Source organism: Perna viridis, chromosome 11 (assembly GCF_037379345.1).
Source record: "Perna viridis isolate PV_CMFRI_1.1 ecotype Kerala chromosome 11, ASM3737934v1, whole genome shotgun sequence".
NCBI classification, from domain to species: domain Eukaryota; kingdom Metazoa; phylum Mollusca; class Bivalvia; order Mytilida; family Mytilidae; genus Perna; species Perna viridis.
The window spans coordinates 24,444,222-24,463,267 of NC_142455.1; the positions used below are offsets into that span (position 1 = coordinate 24,444,222).

The 19,046-nt window shown below is 32.8% G+C and overlaps 1 protein-coding gene across 1 annotated transcript; it reads right to left on the reverse strand.

The window, feature by feature from the left end:
• Positions 1-2,912: 2,912 nt before the first annotated feature.
• LOC148603468 (histone-lysine N-methyltransferase PRDM9-like) lies at positions 2,913-10,735 on the reverse strand. The gene is made up of 6 exons (XM_088553074.1): positions 10,587-10,735; positions 6,895-6,962; positions 6,241-6,435; positions 4,640-4,931; positions 3,978-4,148; positions 2,913-3,337 (listed from the first exon to the last, which is right to left on the reverse strand). The coding sequence occupies exons 1-6, from the start codon at positions 10,663-10,665 to the stop codon at positions 3,189-3,191; spliced, it is 954 nt and encodes a 317-aa protein (XP_088409200.1). The 5' UTR covers positions 10,666-10,735; the 3' UTR covers positions 2,913-3,188.
• Between the last annotated feature and the right edge of the window lie 8,311 nt (positions 10,736-19,046).

Below are 19,046 nucleotides of genomic sequence, written 5' to 3' on the forward strand. Positions count from 1 at the left end.
CGACGGTCTTTGATGTGGATGATTTTTTTTCTTGTGTAAAGACGTCTTACATTAAACTGATAATAAATGCGTACGACAATTATACCAAGTGACAGCATTGTGCCTCTATTGTTGTCTTTGGGTGCAATTAACAAAGGAAATCGGCAAATAAACATACCTTTTTCGCTGAATATTAAAAAAAATGTATAATTGATTTTTTTTTTTTAATTTTACTTCTAATCACCATTAAAACAAAGGCAAAGATGAAGATCTTAATCCCAAACAATTGCTTTCAAAAAAGTTCTCAAAACCAAACATTTCGAAATAGAAAGCCAAATCCAGCACCAAGAAGTTTTATCATGTACAATACAACGAATGAAGCCTTGAAGTTCTATGAATTTTAAAATTTGTAAAACTGCAATTTCCGATAAATATATAAAATGATTCTTGGTCAGTTATGTCTGACTACTAAGTATGCTCGGTGACCTTTTAACTAATTGATGAAAAAATATTTTGATTTTTCTAACAGACTTGGCATATATCCTTTATGAGTTCGAAATCATTTCATAATTATGCATGTATTCTCCAAACATCTTTCTATTTATTACAGTTATAAAGATTTCATTTGACAGTTGTATAATATGCTTTTCTATCTTTCTTCTAGATCGATAGACTATAGTAATTAATTTGTCTTCGCATCAGTAAGGGCCAATCTACATGTCTGATGAGATATTTAATATTATATAACGTTTGACCTGACTATAGGTTCTAAAGTTTAATAGATGTACGTGGGGTAATAAACGTATCTCTCTCTCCATTTTCATAATATTATTTTCTTTGCATTTGTGCTCGCATAATGATGCATATTTTTATTATTGATTTAATCTGTTAATTGAATGAAACCGAACGCCTCAATCAATTGCAAGTTTGTATCAAGATAATGGCACATTAAATTTAAATTTGAAGTGGCTTACTACGGCAACAGTTCAACAAGTTTAAGAGTATATAAGGTTTCACATTGCAATAAAGAAAAATTGAATACTTTAATTTTAAGAATATTTTAATTTCTTAATAATTTATTTTCGTCATTACGTGCAAGTCTATTTAATTAAATAATAATCGTCTATCTACATTAAGTCACTGTTATGTAGACGATAACTTGTTTGTAGCATGTTAACAAATTTGACATAACCATTTGTCATATTTTAATGACAGATTTCGTTTTTATGTTTCTCCAGCAGTATCAAGAAACCATTTTAAAAGCAGTGTTCTTAACATCCGCCTTCATTTAGACAATACTCTGTTATATTTCATAAAATTTTGACTGCAATTAAAATAACTTATATTAAAAAAAAAAAAAAAAAAAAAAAAATCTTTGAAAATTACATATACTCGGCTATTATATACGTCGATACATTCTCTTTTAACAGCTAGTCATAATAATCTTAACTTACAGTCGTAAGCGTTTTATAGTGTCCCATACAGCTCCTGTCAATCTTAATCTTAACACAATCTTCATGTAACGATTGAATGTTCTTTATGTTCATTACATCATGTTCAAAGACTAATTTTCAATTGTCAAGTTCCCAGTTATCAATATACACAAAGTCAATCATAAGTAGAAAAAAAATCGTCTGTATCGGTTAAATACAACATGGCGACCTAGTCACTTGAACGTTTATTTTTTTTTTCTATTTTTTAAATAACATTCAAAAAATTATAAGTGAAAAAAAACACTCTAGATTAAGTTAATGCCATTTCGGAACACAGTAAATTATCTCAGAAAAAGGAGTTATTTTAAACATCACAATGTAAAACGGAATTTGTTATTTAAAAGTGATATATATATATATATATATATATATATAAATGGTCATTTGTTTTGCATTGAAGTTTCATTGTAATAAAAACAAGAATTTTTGGAAAGTATATATATATAGAAGCACATTCTTTTAAATTTGATTTCGGGGTTTGAAAAATGGATGTTCTTATTAAATTTTACCTTCATCGTTCAAAGAGTAATATGTATATAAACACATGCAATCAATATAAATATAGATGATGAAAGATTCTTATTATCATGGTCATCTTCTCCGAACTTAAATCATCACAATCAAGACATGTCCACCATTTCGAAACAGCTTCATTTTACAGAAGTTGTTTTGTCCGTTCGAAACAGTTTTATTTTACAGAGGTTGTGTTGTTCGTTCGAAACAGTTTCGTTTTACAGGGGTTGTGTTGTTCGTTCGGAACAGTTTTGTTTTACAGGGGTTGTGTTGTTCGTTCGGAACAGTTTTGTTTTACAGAGGTTGTGTTGTTCGTTCGAAACAGCTTCATTTTACAGAGGTTGTGTTGTTCGTTCGGAACAGTTTTGTTTTACAGGGGTTGTGTTGTTCGTTTGGAACAGTTTTGTTTTACAGGGGTTGTGTTGTTCGTTCGGAACAGCTCGTTTTACAGAGATTGCATTTCTTTTCATTTTTCATGATATGTGATATGATCTTCGAGCGTTTTCCTCTTGGTTTTTTTGATGACGTTGTTTTGTTCAATGATTTGTCTGTGTTTCTTTCTTCGATAACGTTACCTTTCTACGTCAATTAAAATGGCACGCCTTTATACAGTGACAATGAATAAAGTTAACTCAGCCTATTTTGTCCCTAGATATTACAGCAACTGAACATGCAAAATCTGGTTGCCTTAATACGTATCAGTCTAAAGAAGAACTACCAATCAAAATATAAATCATAACTTTTTGCATTAATTAGCAAGCCTCTTATATCATGTTTTATCAGAAGTGGTTTTTTTCCTTGTTCATTTTATCTGCTTTCAATTTTCATTGTCTTATAATTATTGTGAAATTTTACAATTTTATTGGGAAAATGAAAATTACGCAATATTGACGTTGTTTCTATGGCAGCGATATATAATCATGAGTATATCTTGAGTATACCAGTTTTGGTTTTTATGACAAATTTTAAACAAACTAAAAACACATATATTCAGCTACATGTATCAGTATAGCATCCGCTGTGTGTTTATGATACGAACTTGTACTTATGGCTATTTACATGGCTTCCATGGCAGCAATATTCATAACTGGATTATATCGGGTTTTGTTTTTATGACAAATTTTAACAGACTGAAACAAATCCAAGTATTCAGCTTTAGTATAGCACCCTCTGTGTGTTTCTAATACGAAATTATACTTAGGACTATGAGTATAGACACATGTCAATGAAAGTGCTTAACACATATTCGTATTCAATATTGCCATCCTCATGACAGTAACACTTGTGGACATGGTCTCCTCCGATGAATGCCTGCTTTGGCTTGTAATAACGACCAGCGTGGGAGCAATAACCTGCAAAGAACCAATTATGAATGTTTGCACGAATAGTATCAATTTTTTATCGGATGTACATCGATTTTACGTGTTTGAAATGTACAGTGTAAATTGCACGTTAATATTTTTTTTCTAGATAAAAAAGTATTATTTCGTTAATGAAAAAGGGTAAGAACAAAATTACCCAACACTAATCCGATCCTTAATCGAACCAAATTCAAAATAAATCTGACAAAATAGATGTTACATCATCGGAGTCGCTGAAATTATAGTTGTGAACTGTTTCTTTTCAACTCTAAAAACTATACTATAAAAGTTCATATTTTTGTATTTATTCATTCATCTCAATTGTATTTTTATCTCTATAATATTGTCGGCGTGTTTTATTTTGAGGAATCATTTCACACGTACAAATGTTGAGCACTCTACTTTGGACAATTATGCTGGTTAATTCATATTTCATTTAATCGTTAAAATCACTGCCTATTTTGTAGATTACATTGAGAAAAGGATTGCATATATCAAATGAGTTGGATGAACTCTTTCCTTTCGTAGTATAAATTAAAGGTATACGGCGTGATACAGAGTAAAAAGGAAATGGTTGTGAGGTCTACGTTTGCAGTTGAGATACCACGATCATATTTGGTGTGCGAATTACCTTTACATGTACCACAGTCCCGTTGTCTTGTACACGGATTGACGTCACAATCAAAATATCTACAGGTAATGTATGCTTTCCAGTGACGACACAACTTAGTTTGATTCTGTATAGGGCCTGGTGACTGGTGTACAAATTGGTAACAGTGCTCGAAAAGTTTCATTGTTGGTCCTACACAATACATGATAATGCAAATGTTGCGCAAAACTGACGCTTATTCATATACATGTTCGCATATTTTGCAATCACAAAGACCGTCAATGTAATATCTTCGTTCTATATAAAGATAATCAGGAACGACTGTTATTATCAAAAAAAATTAGAAAGAAACGATTGAGGAACTGTCACTGATCACTAACCCTTTTGACACTTAAAAATGTCTTTTGAATCATAGAGACGTAGAAAACATTGAAATTTGCTATGTTAGTAAATATGGTTTGTATATATTTGGTGAGTTTTTTTTTTTATTGGATTGTGGTTCACCCAAAAGTCCGTTTTAAGTCTTTTAAATATTTATATTTTATTACTTTTTACCCAACATTTGAAATATTTTTTTTACCTTTTGGAATTAGTATGGGAACAGTCAAATAGAATGCTTTGAAATATCCTTTTTTTTTGTTGCCAGGAGCAACCAAGTTTATATACATGCCAAAAAAACTTACCGTATGAGAGAGAGCTATGAATTACAGATCGTCGTTTTGTTTTATTATTGTAAATTTCTGATGTATGGTTTATGCCGAGAAGCTGTGCATACTGTTTGCCATACCATACAGTTAATTCCATGCCTGGTTTAATACATTTGTTGGTCACATGATAAACCTCATAGTTGTACTGATAGTAAAACACGTTTTCTTGGTCAACTGTATTAGCACAATTAACATATCGGAGCCAACTTGAATAGTTCTTTGATGAGCCATCAACATAGTGTTTGACGGTTTTGTCCTCGTTGTATACCTAAATGTTATACTTGAATTAATCATAGACAATGATATTCAAGAAGTATATATAAAAACTTAAATTAAGAAATCAAAAATATATAATTTTTATATAAATATTTATAAGAAATACGACTAATTTTGAGTAAAAGCAATCAAATCCACACATACACGCGTAATCATTTTTAAGCTTTCACTAACAAAATTCTTTGTGATTAGGTCTACAGATATGGTTCAGTTGAATTGAAAGTTACTGACTGTTTGCGATTTCTGTATAGTAAACAAAGTTCCAGAACATATACATGTGACAAACAAGATATATGCGCATATTATAGGTTTTCCAGTAATAACATTGCATGGTATGATACGATCTTATGAAAATCAATTGAAGATACTTGAATAGAATAATGAGACTGCTATCAAATCAAATCCATCTCAGCTTCCTACGTCATTTTACCAATGTTTCGAACTAGATTACTACTTAATACTTTTTTTCTATATACTTGTGTGAACTTATTAACACAGAAAACATAGGACAAACTGATTTAATTCGATAAAAATTCAATGTTAGCCATCTTTCATTTATTATAATAAAGGCATCACTAAATATTTTATAATTTCTTTACACAGCACTAAAGGTGGTTTCAAAACTATTCATCTTGAGTTTAGATATTTCATGGGTTAAAGCCCAGGAGGTCAATTCAAGTTTAAACAGATGCATCTTTTTTGTTAATGTGGCATAAGAAATGTAACAACAAATTGTCGGAAAAGTGTATTTCAGTATTATCAATTCGGTACTTTTATTATTATTTTGATTTTTTTTTCAACAGCCGCGTAGCCATGAAATAAGTCGCGAAAAAGAAATGTTTAATTGTTTGAAAGTTATATTATGTCTGGACCTATTATTAAATATCTTTTTTTGTGTAATGAATAATTACATATTGAAACATTTACAATTTTTTACGCCGTTTCCGTTGTATCTTTCCTTTATATTTGCTTTCTTTTCAAATGGAAATATATGATAATATGATGTTCATGAACAAAATATGAGTATCAATTGAAAATCCTGCGAAAATCATATCCAAACAGAAACATATGATAATCATATCATGCTTGATTCATATGATAGTCATATTATGACCGATTCGTACAATAATCATGTATCATGTATTGCACACAAAATCTTTGTCATGTGTGGCAGTACTTGACTCCATATTTTTATATTTCAGTTTTGATCCTTCACTTTTAGAAAATTATTTTAGCCGTGATTATTCTTATGTCAATATCTCTTTTCATATATTTCGGATTTTTCTTTAGAATTTACTTACCACCCAAGTGTACCTATTTCTACATGTTTCACATCTCCGAGAAAATATGAGTCCATCATAAGGTCCTATCCTGGTTCCTTTTGGTAAAGTTGTTTCAGCAAATACCCCCAGACCTGCATTAGGGATGTTTGATTTCCTAATAGAAAATCCAGGAGGGGTTGTCAGAAGTGCACGGTTTTCAATATTTGTGGGAACCTTTTAAAAATCAAGTAGTGAAAATGATATGTCATGTATTCGGCATACAGTTATGCACACTAAAAAGATAGGTTTCACTACAAGAATGATTTTCTTTATCCTTGTTAAATCTGATATTTTTTCAGTAAGAGACGATCTTTTCCTGTACGATACAAGGACTCTCCCTTTTATCTATGTGCTATGACTTCTTTTCATAAGTTTTCAAATGAAGATGTAATGGTGCTCCGATGCAATATCTTCATATGTCCATAATTTTCATTTTCCGAGGAACTGCTTGCATGGTTTTACATGTGATACTAAGCTGTACTAAATTGAGCTGTTTTAATCTTTAACCATGACAGTTTATTTTTTTGATATGACGTAATTAACTGACAAAATGTCTTAGCATAAACTGACCTCAGGCATCATTTAAAAATAGAGAGTATCATTTACTACCAATTCTCTAAATCATTTACTAACTTGTGTATTTGGTATAACGTAAAAACCATCTTCACTAGGTAAGTTTGGATTCACACAGTCATAACATTCTACAAAATTCTTGAAAATAACATTTTAACACAGCTTACAGATAGATATCATTTCGTCCATATGACCCTAAATTGCAAAATGATAAGTATGTGGTGTATTTTCTTCGACGGTTCACATTTTTTGTTGGTTTCGTTTCTTTTTGTGGTCAGTAAAATGAAATAGTTTGAAAATATCTTAATATCATAACAAGTGTAGATGGAACCGTAACCTTCACAACATTAGCTTCATTAGTTCAAAACAAAAACAAAAACAAAAGTTTACTTGTAGCTGTTGTCTTTATGATGACATTGTTCTCCAAATGGTACATGGTATAAAGTATTGAAAACCCAAAAATATGTTCAAGATGATGGGCAAGATGCTAGTCTATAACTTACACATTCGTAGTTATCATTTTAGCCTATTATGACAGAGATGTAAATTTAGATATACCTAATAATGATTGTAACGTGATCGACCACACAAATAGAAATCGCGTATATCTTCAGAACAGCGTATGTGCTGATAAATCCTTTGGTTGAATAGAGGTTCATAAAGTTTTTTAAAGGTTGAATGTTTAAATGCTTTCTTTTAGTCTTTTATTTTTCCCTCGGTGTTCTTAGCATTGTTATTGCCATTTTGGTTTATGATTTTTAATTATCATTACCAACTAGTTTTACAAGCACTTCTAGTATTCTATGCTAAGAGAATGGCATTTGTGTAGCCGGCCATGAAAAGTATATTTTATTTGCATCATTAGACAAACCCTTCTGGAAACTATGTAGGAAAAAGAAAAATTTTAAATCGCAACCTGCCTATACATCTTTTTTGAACTCTAAATTATAATTCAAAATAAATCATTAAGCAGTAAATAGTATATTCTTCACACGCACCGTTTGACTAAACCATGTAGAAAATATGAATGAGACATTGTAAAGAACGTCCTCATTCGTGACCTGCTTAAGTCTTGCTGGTTTTTTTATGATGAATTAACATATTGTGTACATGGAAAGCATTAGTCTCGCCAAAAAGTGAAAGTTTCAATGAAGCTGTTCGGAAATAATAAACTTGTCTAAACATTCTTAAAATGTATATTACAAAATGTTTTCATGTTTAGAAAGTAGTTTTGTCCTTTTGATGACAGATCACTTTTGGGGAATGATTTATATATCCTCTTTGAAACTATGGTAAAATGTAAATAAATAAGATTTGTACAATCCCACTTAACAAATTAATAGGCTTTTCATTTGCTTATTTTGGGTTTTCTAACTGATAGTCTTTAACCTCCATGGTGCATGCATAGTACAAAGGTACTGCCAAAAACTTTCAGTAGCTGATATTTTTTGGATATATTTCTGCAATCATCAATAGCTTCATTAAAATTGTCAAAGTTTATTGTATAAAAATTTTGAACATTGTCATTGAAACAAAATTGATTTTTGATATATATTTTAAAATATAAAACGTGTAATGGTTCACTTAAAACACAATTCATTGCATAAAATATCGCCAAAAATACCGTACATCTCTTCGAGTAACAGCCAGGAGACATCATTATAAATGTAGACAAGAGAACAAGATAAACTTTCATGGAAATGCTTACGATAAGGAAAACAATATAACTTACAAAAACCCGAAAACTTGCAATATGAAATCTCACAAAAAAAACGGACGTGATATCATATGCACAGGAACGCTTAGTACGTCCTGTTCCGGTACATTCGTCACATTGCAAGTGAGTTAATTCCGGATTTTTATGAGCAACTCGGCGGGTGTTTCTAGAAAAGCAGAGGACGCTTACCCTACCGGTGCACCTGGTCCATGCTCCCAGTTTTTAGTGGAGTCCGAGTTGTTCATTTACTTTTGTTACTTTGTATGTATGATTTTAGTTACTTTATGTTCTTTGCTGTGTATGTCTGTGTTCCATGTCTGGTCTTTGGCCCTGGATTACATTCTTTTGATTACCGCTATAACCTTGGTTCCCTTGATTTTTCTTTTAAATCCGGTAAGACGTGAAATCTTATTGTCGATATCGAAATTATTGAGAGAATATTACCATACTTGATGTTATGAAATTGAAAGGGAGAATATTCACCCTTGATATTTAATGAAGTTATGTATTACTATTTATGTTTGTCTACTGTAATATTTCTGTATTTTATCAACATTTATCTCCATTTATTCTGGAGGCCCTATATCGTACAAAGATATACAGATAAAATATGATTTTAAACATTAACATGTTTGCATAAATGTTGAGGAAGACACGACGACATATATTAATTACCAGTCCATAAACAATTCAGACGCTGCCAATTGTAAAGTGATTCATGGTGTAGAAAAATCCGCCGAACAAACGATGGTTTTTCAGTCTACATATGCTATATTTTTAAATAACAATAATCATTTCAGTATTCAGATCTTCACTTTTGAGAAAATCATACATTCACCTACCAATAAAATCAAACAATGGAACCAAATCAAGAACGATATCCATAAACTGTCAATTTCATGTACTATCTATATAATTTTTTATCACAAAAGCGCAACAACCAAAATGATATACAAAGACTTGTTATGTGATCAGTAACTGTTTCAAAACATGAAATACTATTGAATTCGGTGGGTTTTTGACATCAATGATTTTTGGAAAGACTGCTACTTAAGTAGATAATGAAGTGTTAGAAAGAACCCAGTTTATCTTTAAGACCAAGGTGTACAGACACAGTTTTCAGAGTTTTGATTGTCTTGTATGATTCATTATATTTTTGAATTTTATCATATTGCAATTTTTAATCATTTTTATCAATATATTTATTTCTGTCCCCACGTCAGGTACTGCATTAAGTATCTATTGGTATTCGTCCCCAATAGCATTCCTACATAATGGACATATTCTAGTTAATATATATATTCTTCATTTGTGATAGATATAACGATTTAATTTATAGCGCGATGCTCGTTGAGCGTACCAATTAAAAAAATAACCACCGTTATTCAACAAATATTGTTTGACACTGCTTGTAGTTTAAGAGTTTGATTCTTATATCTTTCAATATTTGTGTTATTCATTATTACTTTTAGAATACTGTGCTCGAGGTGCCGAAAGTCATAACAAACTTCAAATTGATGACCTTAAAATGAAATTCGAATCTTAAAACAAGACATTCTTAAATACATCGACTTTTTTTCTCACAGTGATTAAGAGTTATTAACGTCACAAAGAAACTAGCTAATACGAACACGACTCTTAGTTCAGAAAATGTAGTTTCCAAGAAAAGAGTTTCGAAGCTTAAATTTCCAATAAAAATAACAATACAAAGTAATAATAAACACCACAAAAATGTCTTATTTTGTAATTAGAATAGACTCAACATCCCACACAGATATGCTCATGTCGACTATTTCATTTTCCCAAAGAATGAATAGTATCCATTTTAATCAACCATATAATCGATTGTTTAAATAACATATCCAATATAAACACAAAAACGAAAGAAAAAAAAACAAAAACAAAAAACAAAAACAAAACAAAACAAAACAAAAATAAAATCATGTATAATTTGTGTGAAATGTGAGCTTAATATGATTTTCCATTTAGCAAAAAGAAAATTATATGAACGTAAAATTACTGGTAATATACATACCAATATAATAATTAAGATATAAACAACATATCTGAAAAAATATCGTTATCCAAACTTGTAATAACCATTTTATAATCATTTTACGTCGCCAACCACAATGCAATTAAATTTGACTCCCTCGCAAGTTCAAAATATACAACCACGGTTTACCAGGTAGACAGAAAAAGCAGACGAAGAAAGAATTCGATGGGTTATATTTTAAATTTATGTGGAAAAACCCTTACTTTAACATACTGATGAGTACGTCTATACCCACATAATAATGGTAAATTGAATGAAAATACGTAAATTATTGATATGTACGCGCTTGCATCTTAACTTATTATCACAATTTTAACAAATTATGGTAATTTAAGAAACCGGCAGATGCATAGTCACAGACATCATCCAGTTATGCAACTATATAACTTGCTGATGAAATGAGACTATATTTTATTCGCAAAAAAAAAGTATCGGAAAAAAATGCCCCCCCCCCCCTTACTGTCACCTCAAAAGCAAAATATTACGTCGTGTGCGTGCTCTATTGAAATATGTTGAGACGTATTCATCTGTTGATTCTTTTGAAAACGTTTTCATTTAAATTCAATTCAGTCGTTTTTATTTGTTTGATATTCTTTGTGTTGGACTTTAAACATTCGTACTGATTACATTATAGTTTTAAAAAGAGATATCTGCGATTGTATTTATACAAATTACCAACACTTTAAAGTACTGATGCACCTTTAAGATTATATATTGTATGTAGTATAAATTACACCTTTTCAACAATAAATACTAGCTTCAATTTTCAAGTTAATAATGTAATTTCTAGAACAAATAATATTGCAGAATTTCTTACATTTTTAAATAAAAAATCATGTAATAAAATACGTTTTCAAAATATAAGACCATACATACATTTCAAATAGCAACAAGCTCGATGTTGTGAATATCAATGACTTGACAGGATAATATACTTGATGTATCTTAAGATGTAATTTGTTAATATGATAAGTACGACTAAATACACAGGAGGATAAAAACAACATATTTTCCAAGTGAAAGCAATCCATTTTCATTCTTAACCCGAGGCTTAATGTCACTTTCAAACGTAAAGCTGATTGTTTGAAATGCAACGCAGTTAAATCATGCGCAGTGCTGAACTTGATAGTACGGACACAAAGTGAAGTACTTCAGAACTCTACTTCTGTGCAGAACTGAAATCTATCGACTAAAATATACCTTATCTGATATTACAATTTTTGTTTGAGTGTACTATTTTAATATGAAACAGACAAAAATGTTCTGTTACCTTTCGACACCAAATGTAAGCTAAGTGGTTCAAATATTGTGCGTAACGTCATTATGAAAAAAAAACATGATGATGATATGAATGCCCGTATACATATAGCTATCATTTGTTTTTATATGGTAATCAACTTTTCATCCCTAACATATTCTGAATATTGCATGCCAAAATCTGTATCACATGTCTTATCAATCCGACACTCCTATATCACCTAAATGGCCACCGTTTCGCGGAATGTTATAGTTTGAGGGTAGATATTCCGCATCTGATACAGGTTTTTACATGTCATGTTCAATAAATCATATATTTTTACTATACTTCGAAAAAAAATGGTTAAATTTATAAGGTTTACAATATAGGTATAAGAATGTGATATAGGGTAAACGATCACCTTTAATGCTAAACCCACGACACTGCATTGTGACGTTCAAAAGAATTGGTGCAACGTTAAGATAACTATATACCATATATCGCACTCCTACTTAGAACACACTTGAAGTATAGTTAAAGCACATGATATATGCTTATATATTGCATATTGATATTTTCAAATGTGAATGAATGCCAATTTTTAAACATATTTTGACCACATGTCAAGGTATGTTCAGATATCGGTGAAATAAGTCCGTCTTAAGTCAATTGAAAACCCTTTAAAAATCATTCAGATTTAGGTTGTTCAATTGACATTAGACGGACATACATCACCGATAGCACTAAGTATTAACCTTACTAGTCAGTGGACGATGAAGTTAAATCAAACCGGTAAATATTTATATTAGAAAATTTACACGCGCAAAATTTATTTCATGTCGTTGTGCATATTTACATTTATTTGTTCACAACTGGTCCTAAAGTGATGTATTTGTATTTATATGCAGTGTTTATTTACACACATGTTTAAAAAAAAATAAATATGCAAAATTATGCATGTAAATGGGGCTTTAGTTATGGAAATTTACATTTACATTGTTATGTTTATTTTCTGACACTTTCATTATTCTGATTTGAATTTTCAAATGGTACTTCTCTGAAGAACGCTTATTTTCTGGCACTTCCATCATTCTGATTCGGATTTTCAAATGGTAATTCTCTGAAGAACATGCAAATAAATTTGACTCATTCTGTATCATCGAACTCCTCTGAGATTGTCGTTACAACTCACTCAGCTAATTGACTTTTCATTATGACAATAATCGATACTCTGCCCACAGTTTCAGCTTGTCCGGTGAGGAGAGATGAGATAACTCACCTCTCCGAATACCAAATCCATAAATACGTTCTTCATGCAAGTCTATATGACAAAAATGGAAAAATATATACTTACTGTTCTACGTATACTTAACAATAAGGACGAGTTCTTCAATATCATCACACATCGGTAATTTACAATTTGCGGTTGGTATGAATGACTTTGTTCTGTTGAAAGATACCGAAGGCCAACACAAGGTTAATATTCCAAATCAAATGCAATCATAGTGCTATGCGGTAACATGTTTAAAAGACACAAAATATCTTTCTACCGAGTCGGAAGGAATCTATCGGTACGTGTACGTGAAGGAACATAAAAAAGTTAGATTATTCTTCCTTTTAACAATCCTAATGTTGGGGATTTGATACATCGCATCTACCCAAAAGAACTTGAGATAACGGATACTACAGACACTGTGAAGTCAGCCTCATATCTTGACCTACACTTAGAAATCGATGGTAAAGGAAAACTATTGACCACATTTTACGACAAAACGTGATGACTTTTCATTCAGAATTGTCAACTTTCCTTTCATTTGGGGCAACATACCTTCAGCACCTGCGTATGGAGTGTTCATTTGACAACTCATAAGTTTTGCCAGAGCCTGCCGAAACTACACAGACTTTTTTGGATCGTGCTAAAATTTTAACAGTCTTCTAGAACAAGGTTATGTTGCTAAAAGTTTGGAGTCATCACTACAGAAGTTTTATGGCCGTCATCATGAACTCATGGATCGTTATGGTGTATCCACCTGCACCATGAAAACTGATTTATATTCAACGGGTCATAGTTTTCCTCTACTCGTTTGTCTACCCCGGACTTGACTTTCCATGAGTCCGAGTTGCTCATTTGCTTTTGTAACTTTGTATGTATGATTTTAGTTTTAGTTACTTCATGTTCTTTGTTGTGTATGTCTGTTTTCCATGTCTTAAAAATTGCAAAACATGCAACCTTTTTATAACCGACTCTTACTTCTCCAGTTCCTTTACAAACAAAACCTTCCATACAAGAAGTAACGATGACATAAGTTTCACATCAACAATCTTAATATATGGTTAGAATGCAACTTATGCAGTCTAGTGTATGTCGGTGAAACACAAGAACGATTAAACAAAAGAATGTGCGGTCATCGTTCGGGAATTCACACCACCAAATTCTTGACAGCTTATCAGCATTTTAATCAACAAGATCCTTCAATCCTCTCTGTGAAAGTTCTTATTTGAGAAAAAAATTGACAATCCTACGAACAGTCCCGTTCTATGTAAACAAAAACTATCGTAGGGAAAGAGAGGGGTTCATGATACGCCCACTAGGTACTGCAATACCTTTCGGGTGCAATGACAACATCAAAAGTATAGGAAACCTTTCAAGCCAATATAACAATAGCATAAATGTGACGAATTTATTTGACAAAAATCTAAGACGGAAAAAGGAGTCATGGGCATCGCTGCTATACGTCACCTAAGTTACATGATGTCTCCATAGATGGTCTCCTTCCTTTCATAAAAAAATTCTCTTGGACTTCATCGCATTAGAACCAAACTCTATTCTATACATCTCACTCTACTACACTCCCTTTACAAAACAAGTCTTGACACTTCTGTTTCTGACACTACCTCATCATTATACAGACTCGTTGCCATCATTTTGGATATTGGTTTCCAGACTCTTTAAACCAGGTTTTTAGTGGAGTCCGAGTTGCTCATTTACTTTTGTTACTTTGCATGTATTATTTTGGTTATTTTATGTTCTTTGTTTTGTGTGTGTCTGCTTTCTATGTCTGGGCAATGTCCTGTGATTTCAATCTCTTGATTTCCGCTGGAATCTTCCCTCGATTGCTCTTCCACACCACAGGGCAGGCTGCAGCTGGTTCTAAAACATCATTAAACACAGGTACATGTACTTTGAAATAGTTGCCTCTAGATGCTCATGTAACATAAAAATAAACTAAAGGTGAAAACGAAACAAGTCATACAGAGGCCAGAAACTTGGGACAGGCGCAAGAAATGCGTCGGGGTTAAAGCACGTTGGCGTGATTGTTTTGGTAATCTGTATCTTGGAAAAAAGCTCAAATTGGATTCGTATTTAATCGTCGAAACTCTGGCGAATATTTTCCGAGACTGGTTTTGTTCTCAGTTGCATTTGCAAATTAAGCTGCCATAACTAAAGGTACAAACCGAATTGAAACAGGATATTGTCTTTCTGGCCATATGGTATACAGGAAAAAGAATCCAGTTGGTAATACAATCATAAACCCCCTTCAAGAGCGTATTAAATAAATAAATAAATAAATAAATAAAAATGATATAATGTAGATTATCCGTATTTGCGCAATCGTCTTACATTCTACATATATAGGACGTCGCTGACGCTCTGATCACATTAAATTGCAATGCAATATTGTGTCAACAGCTTTTTTACTATTGTGTTATATCATTAAAAAACTAAGACGAAATGAGTTATGCTGCTAAAATTTAAGCAGGTAACTTTATGAATTACAGGTCAGATATGTTCTATTTTCTGATAGAATCCTTGGCGAAATTCTGTGTTCTCAAATGACGTCCCAGAAACATCAAACGATATATTACCTCAGCTCATGTGTAAATGAGTACAATATCATACCCCTATGAAGTATTTCATTTCAGGCATGTTGTCAAATTATCAATGCACGGTTAATGAAGCGGTTCTTCTGCCAGTTTAATAGAACCGTTTCGAGAAGTGTTCGGGAAGATTGAACATTACGTTGTTTTAGATAACACAGTGTTCTGTCACCGTTCTACTTCTGTTTGACCTGACATTGTAAACAGTTTCTTTTTAGCTGTGCTTTCCTTTTTTTTTTATAATACTCTATTTCTATGGTTATATCTAAGTTCATAGCATTCTTAAATATGTTTTTGTTCTTTGACAAAGTTACTCTTCTCTGTGAATCATACCATGTGCGCACATGTACACATTTATCATTATGAATACATGTTATCATTATAACATCCCTATATAGCTATCTTCAGAGAACAGCTTACAGCTAGATGGAAATTAAACCTATCCCAGCGGCACGTCCTATACATTTTGTAACACCTTATATATAGGAAATGGAAATTTTCACTCCTATGCATCCAACCCTACCCCAGAGGTGCGCGCCCTACCGTTTTCGAGCATCCTGACACGTCTGCGTGTATCAATACTACTAAAGGAAGAGACCGATTTCTTTGAGCCGCAACTCCACTGAAACCATACAAGGTCGAATATATTTGTGATATGAGGTATAAATGTAGTGTTGTGTAATTTAGCTTTGAAACAAACTTTTTTCTATGAAAAACGCGAATTTTCGGGAAATATCCCAATTCGAAGATCGTCATTGGTCCATGTGTTATAATACACTTTCGCACATCCATCATTTTTTTTGTGGGGGAGGGTGAAAAACCTTCACCCTTCTATGCGTAAACATCTGCGCCCGAAGTCTGGACCATCCCCATTTTTATGTATAAACTGGCATGAGTGGTAAATCCCCCTACCCATTGTTTTGTGTAATTTAAGAATTTATTATGCACATTTTAACTGGGTTGAACTTTCAGAAAATTATAAGGTGTTCAACCCAGCTGCCCCTTCCCCAACACCTCCCCCACCCCCACCCCCACCCCCCCAAAAAAAAACCCCAAAAAATACAGACGTCAGTCCTGACTTGAAAATGTAGTACCAAGTCTGAAAATCTTATAGCATACATGTAGTTGTCTTTTTTTTTATTACATTGTATGATAAAAAGTTATGTTCGAGCAAAATGCACAGTTCGGATAAAGAGTAAATGAAGCCTGAACTTTCATTATGCATAAAAATTCAGTTGAGTGTCCGTTTGTCTGTCCGTTCGTCACCCAGCGTTTTCCATTTGATAAACAAAACTTTGTACAGTTAATAAGCACAAAAATACATGCAAGTTCGATTTTGAGCTAGATAAAAAACATTTTTCTAGTTAACAAGACACCACTTTGATAACCTACTTGAAAGCATTATTTGGGCGTAATACATTGAACATAACCGATATCAAAGAACAGGGCTTTAATGCTTCTTCTGCGTCTTGATGCTGCCCACTGGCATTGGAGAGAAAACTTGGGCGAAGCCTCAGGATAACCAGCTGATAGCAAAAAGGTTACAGATAGAGACTGTTAATCTTGAATTAATCGATCGCTGCAAAAATACGTCATTGACGCAACAGATGTCTGGAGCAGTCAGATTGTTTATTGCAAGTGTATATTAATGTTTATTTTTTCTTTCCGCAACGTGCCATATCGACTTTTAAAGCCTTCGCATTGCGTTTGTCAGCGTCGTCATCGTCGTCCTCCCATACCCTGGGTCAAATTAAATCTGGGACCAATAAAACAGCTTCTTAGTCCCAGATTAAACCATTTTTTCCAGGAAAGTTTATTGGCATGAGGATATGACACTTTGCTTAGGGACGCACCATTTAACTTCCTGGGGGCTCGGTTTTTCTCTTTGGTGGTTAAAAATACTTGATCCTGACTTTGAAGAAAAGATGATTTGGTAAGGAAGGATTAAGAAACAAGTTCCCCGTGCAGGTCCGGTTGTTAAAAGAATAAGCCTGCAGCAGCGCTAAGCTTGTCGTAAAAGGCGACTAAATAGTGCTCAGAACCCTAGCCGGGGGCTAGGGCGCTCTGCCCACAGAGCAACTGGGATGTGTGCCCCAGGTGGTGGAATGGGGTACCCCTGGCGTGTTACATGCTTGGGTTGTCAGGCTATAATACGGAAAACCTGACCGCAAACCATAGTGGTGCATCGTGTTGGGAAAGATGCCACGCTCCTCGCACGTTAAAGAACCCTACTGTGGTATTCTCCCGGAGTAGGAACCATAGGGCTCCGCCACGATAGGCTAAATTGCCCGACCCTATCTACTTCTCCCTATTTCCAGTGTCAATCAAAATGTGTCGACCCCATTGTCCTTGTGTCCCATCCCTTTTTCATTTCGTCATCATTTCATGTTCATTTTATCATCAATTTCATGTTCATCGTCTGGATATAGCTGAAATATTGCTGCTCTGACGTTAAACCCCAACAAATAAACAAGAAATAAGTATCTGTGAATAAAAAATGAAAAACAAATTCGCTCACGTGTATTAGAAAAAAAATAAAAAACAATTCTGAGTCAAAAAGAAAAAAACCAAGTCCCCCTAAAAGGTTAAAGGTCAACTCCTCTTAAACCACTAAAGCAATTTGAACAAATTTGTACACCATTGATGTATTGTAGATTTACAACGATTACTCATTTTGTTTGAATCCGCCAAATAAATACTGTGTCCACACTTTGCTCAATCGGCCGCAATTTCGCGGGCATCCTCTAGTTATTTATATCAGAAAAATATAGGTACCAACCATCTACCTCCCAGGTGTATTTAACTGATGGTTACTATTATCAAATATCAATATGTTAATAATATAAGAAAATATAAAGTTTCTGTTTTTATCAAATTTTCAATTCCTTGAAACTTGAGAAACTTGAAACTTTTTATTTCACTAAAGGCCTCACATGAGGCATAATTAAAGTACAATAAATTTAACAAACAAAAATAAAGCATGAACTAACATATATATATATATATATATATATATATATATCCCAACGATGTTAGAACTGTCAAATTTGCGATGCAAATTTTTGGTCGTTCCCTCCGAGGGCCTCGAACTCGTACCGCTGTGACATCTATGGCAACACCGCCCGCACTTAATCCAGCGCCCTAGACCACTCGGCCAGCTAGGCTATATAAAAATATAGCTTTCGCTGGCCGGGTCATTCCTCCTCGTAGGATTAATCTAGGGCTGTAACTTAGTACACGATGTATGGTATATACACATGAAGTAGTTGTATGCAGATGAACGATCAATATATATAGATGATACATCACTTAAATACAGACAT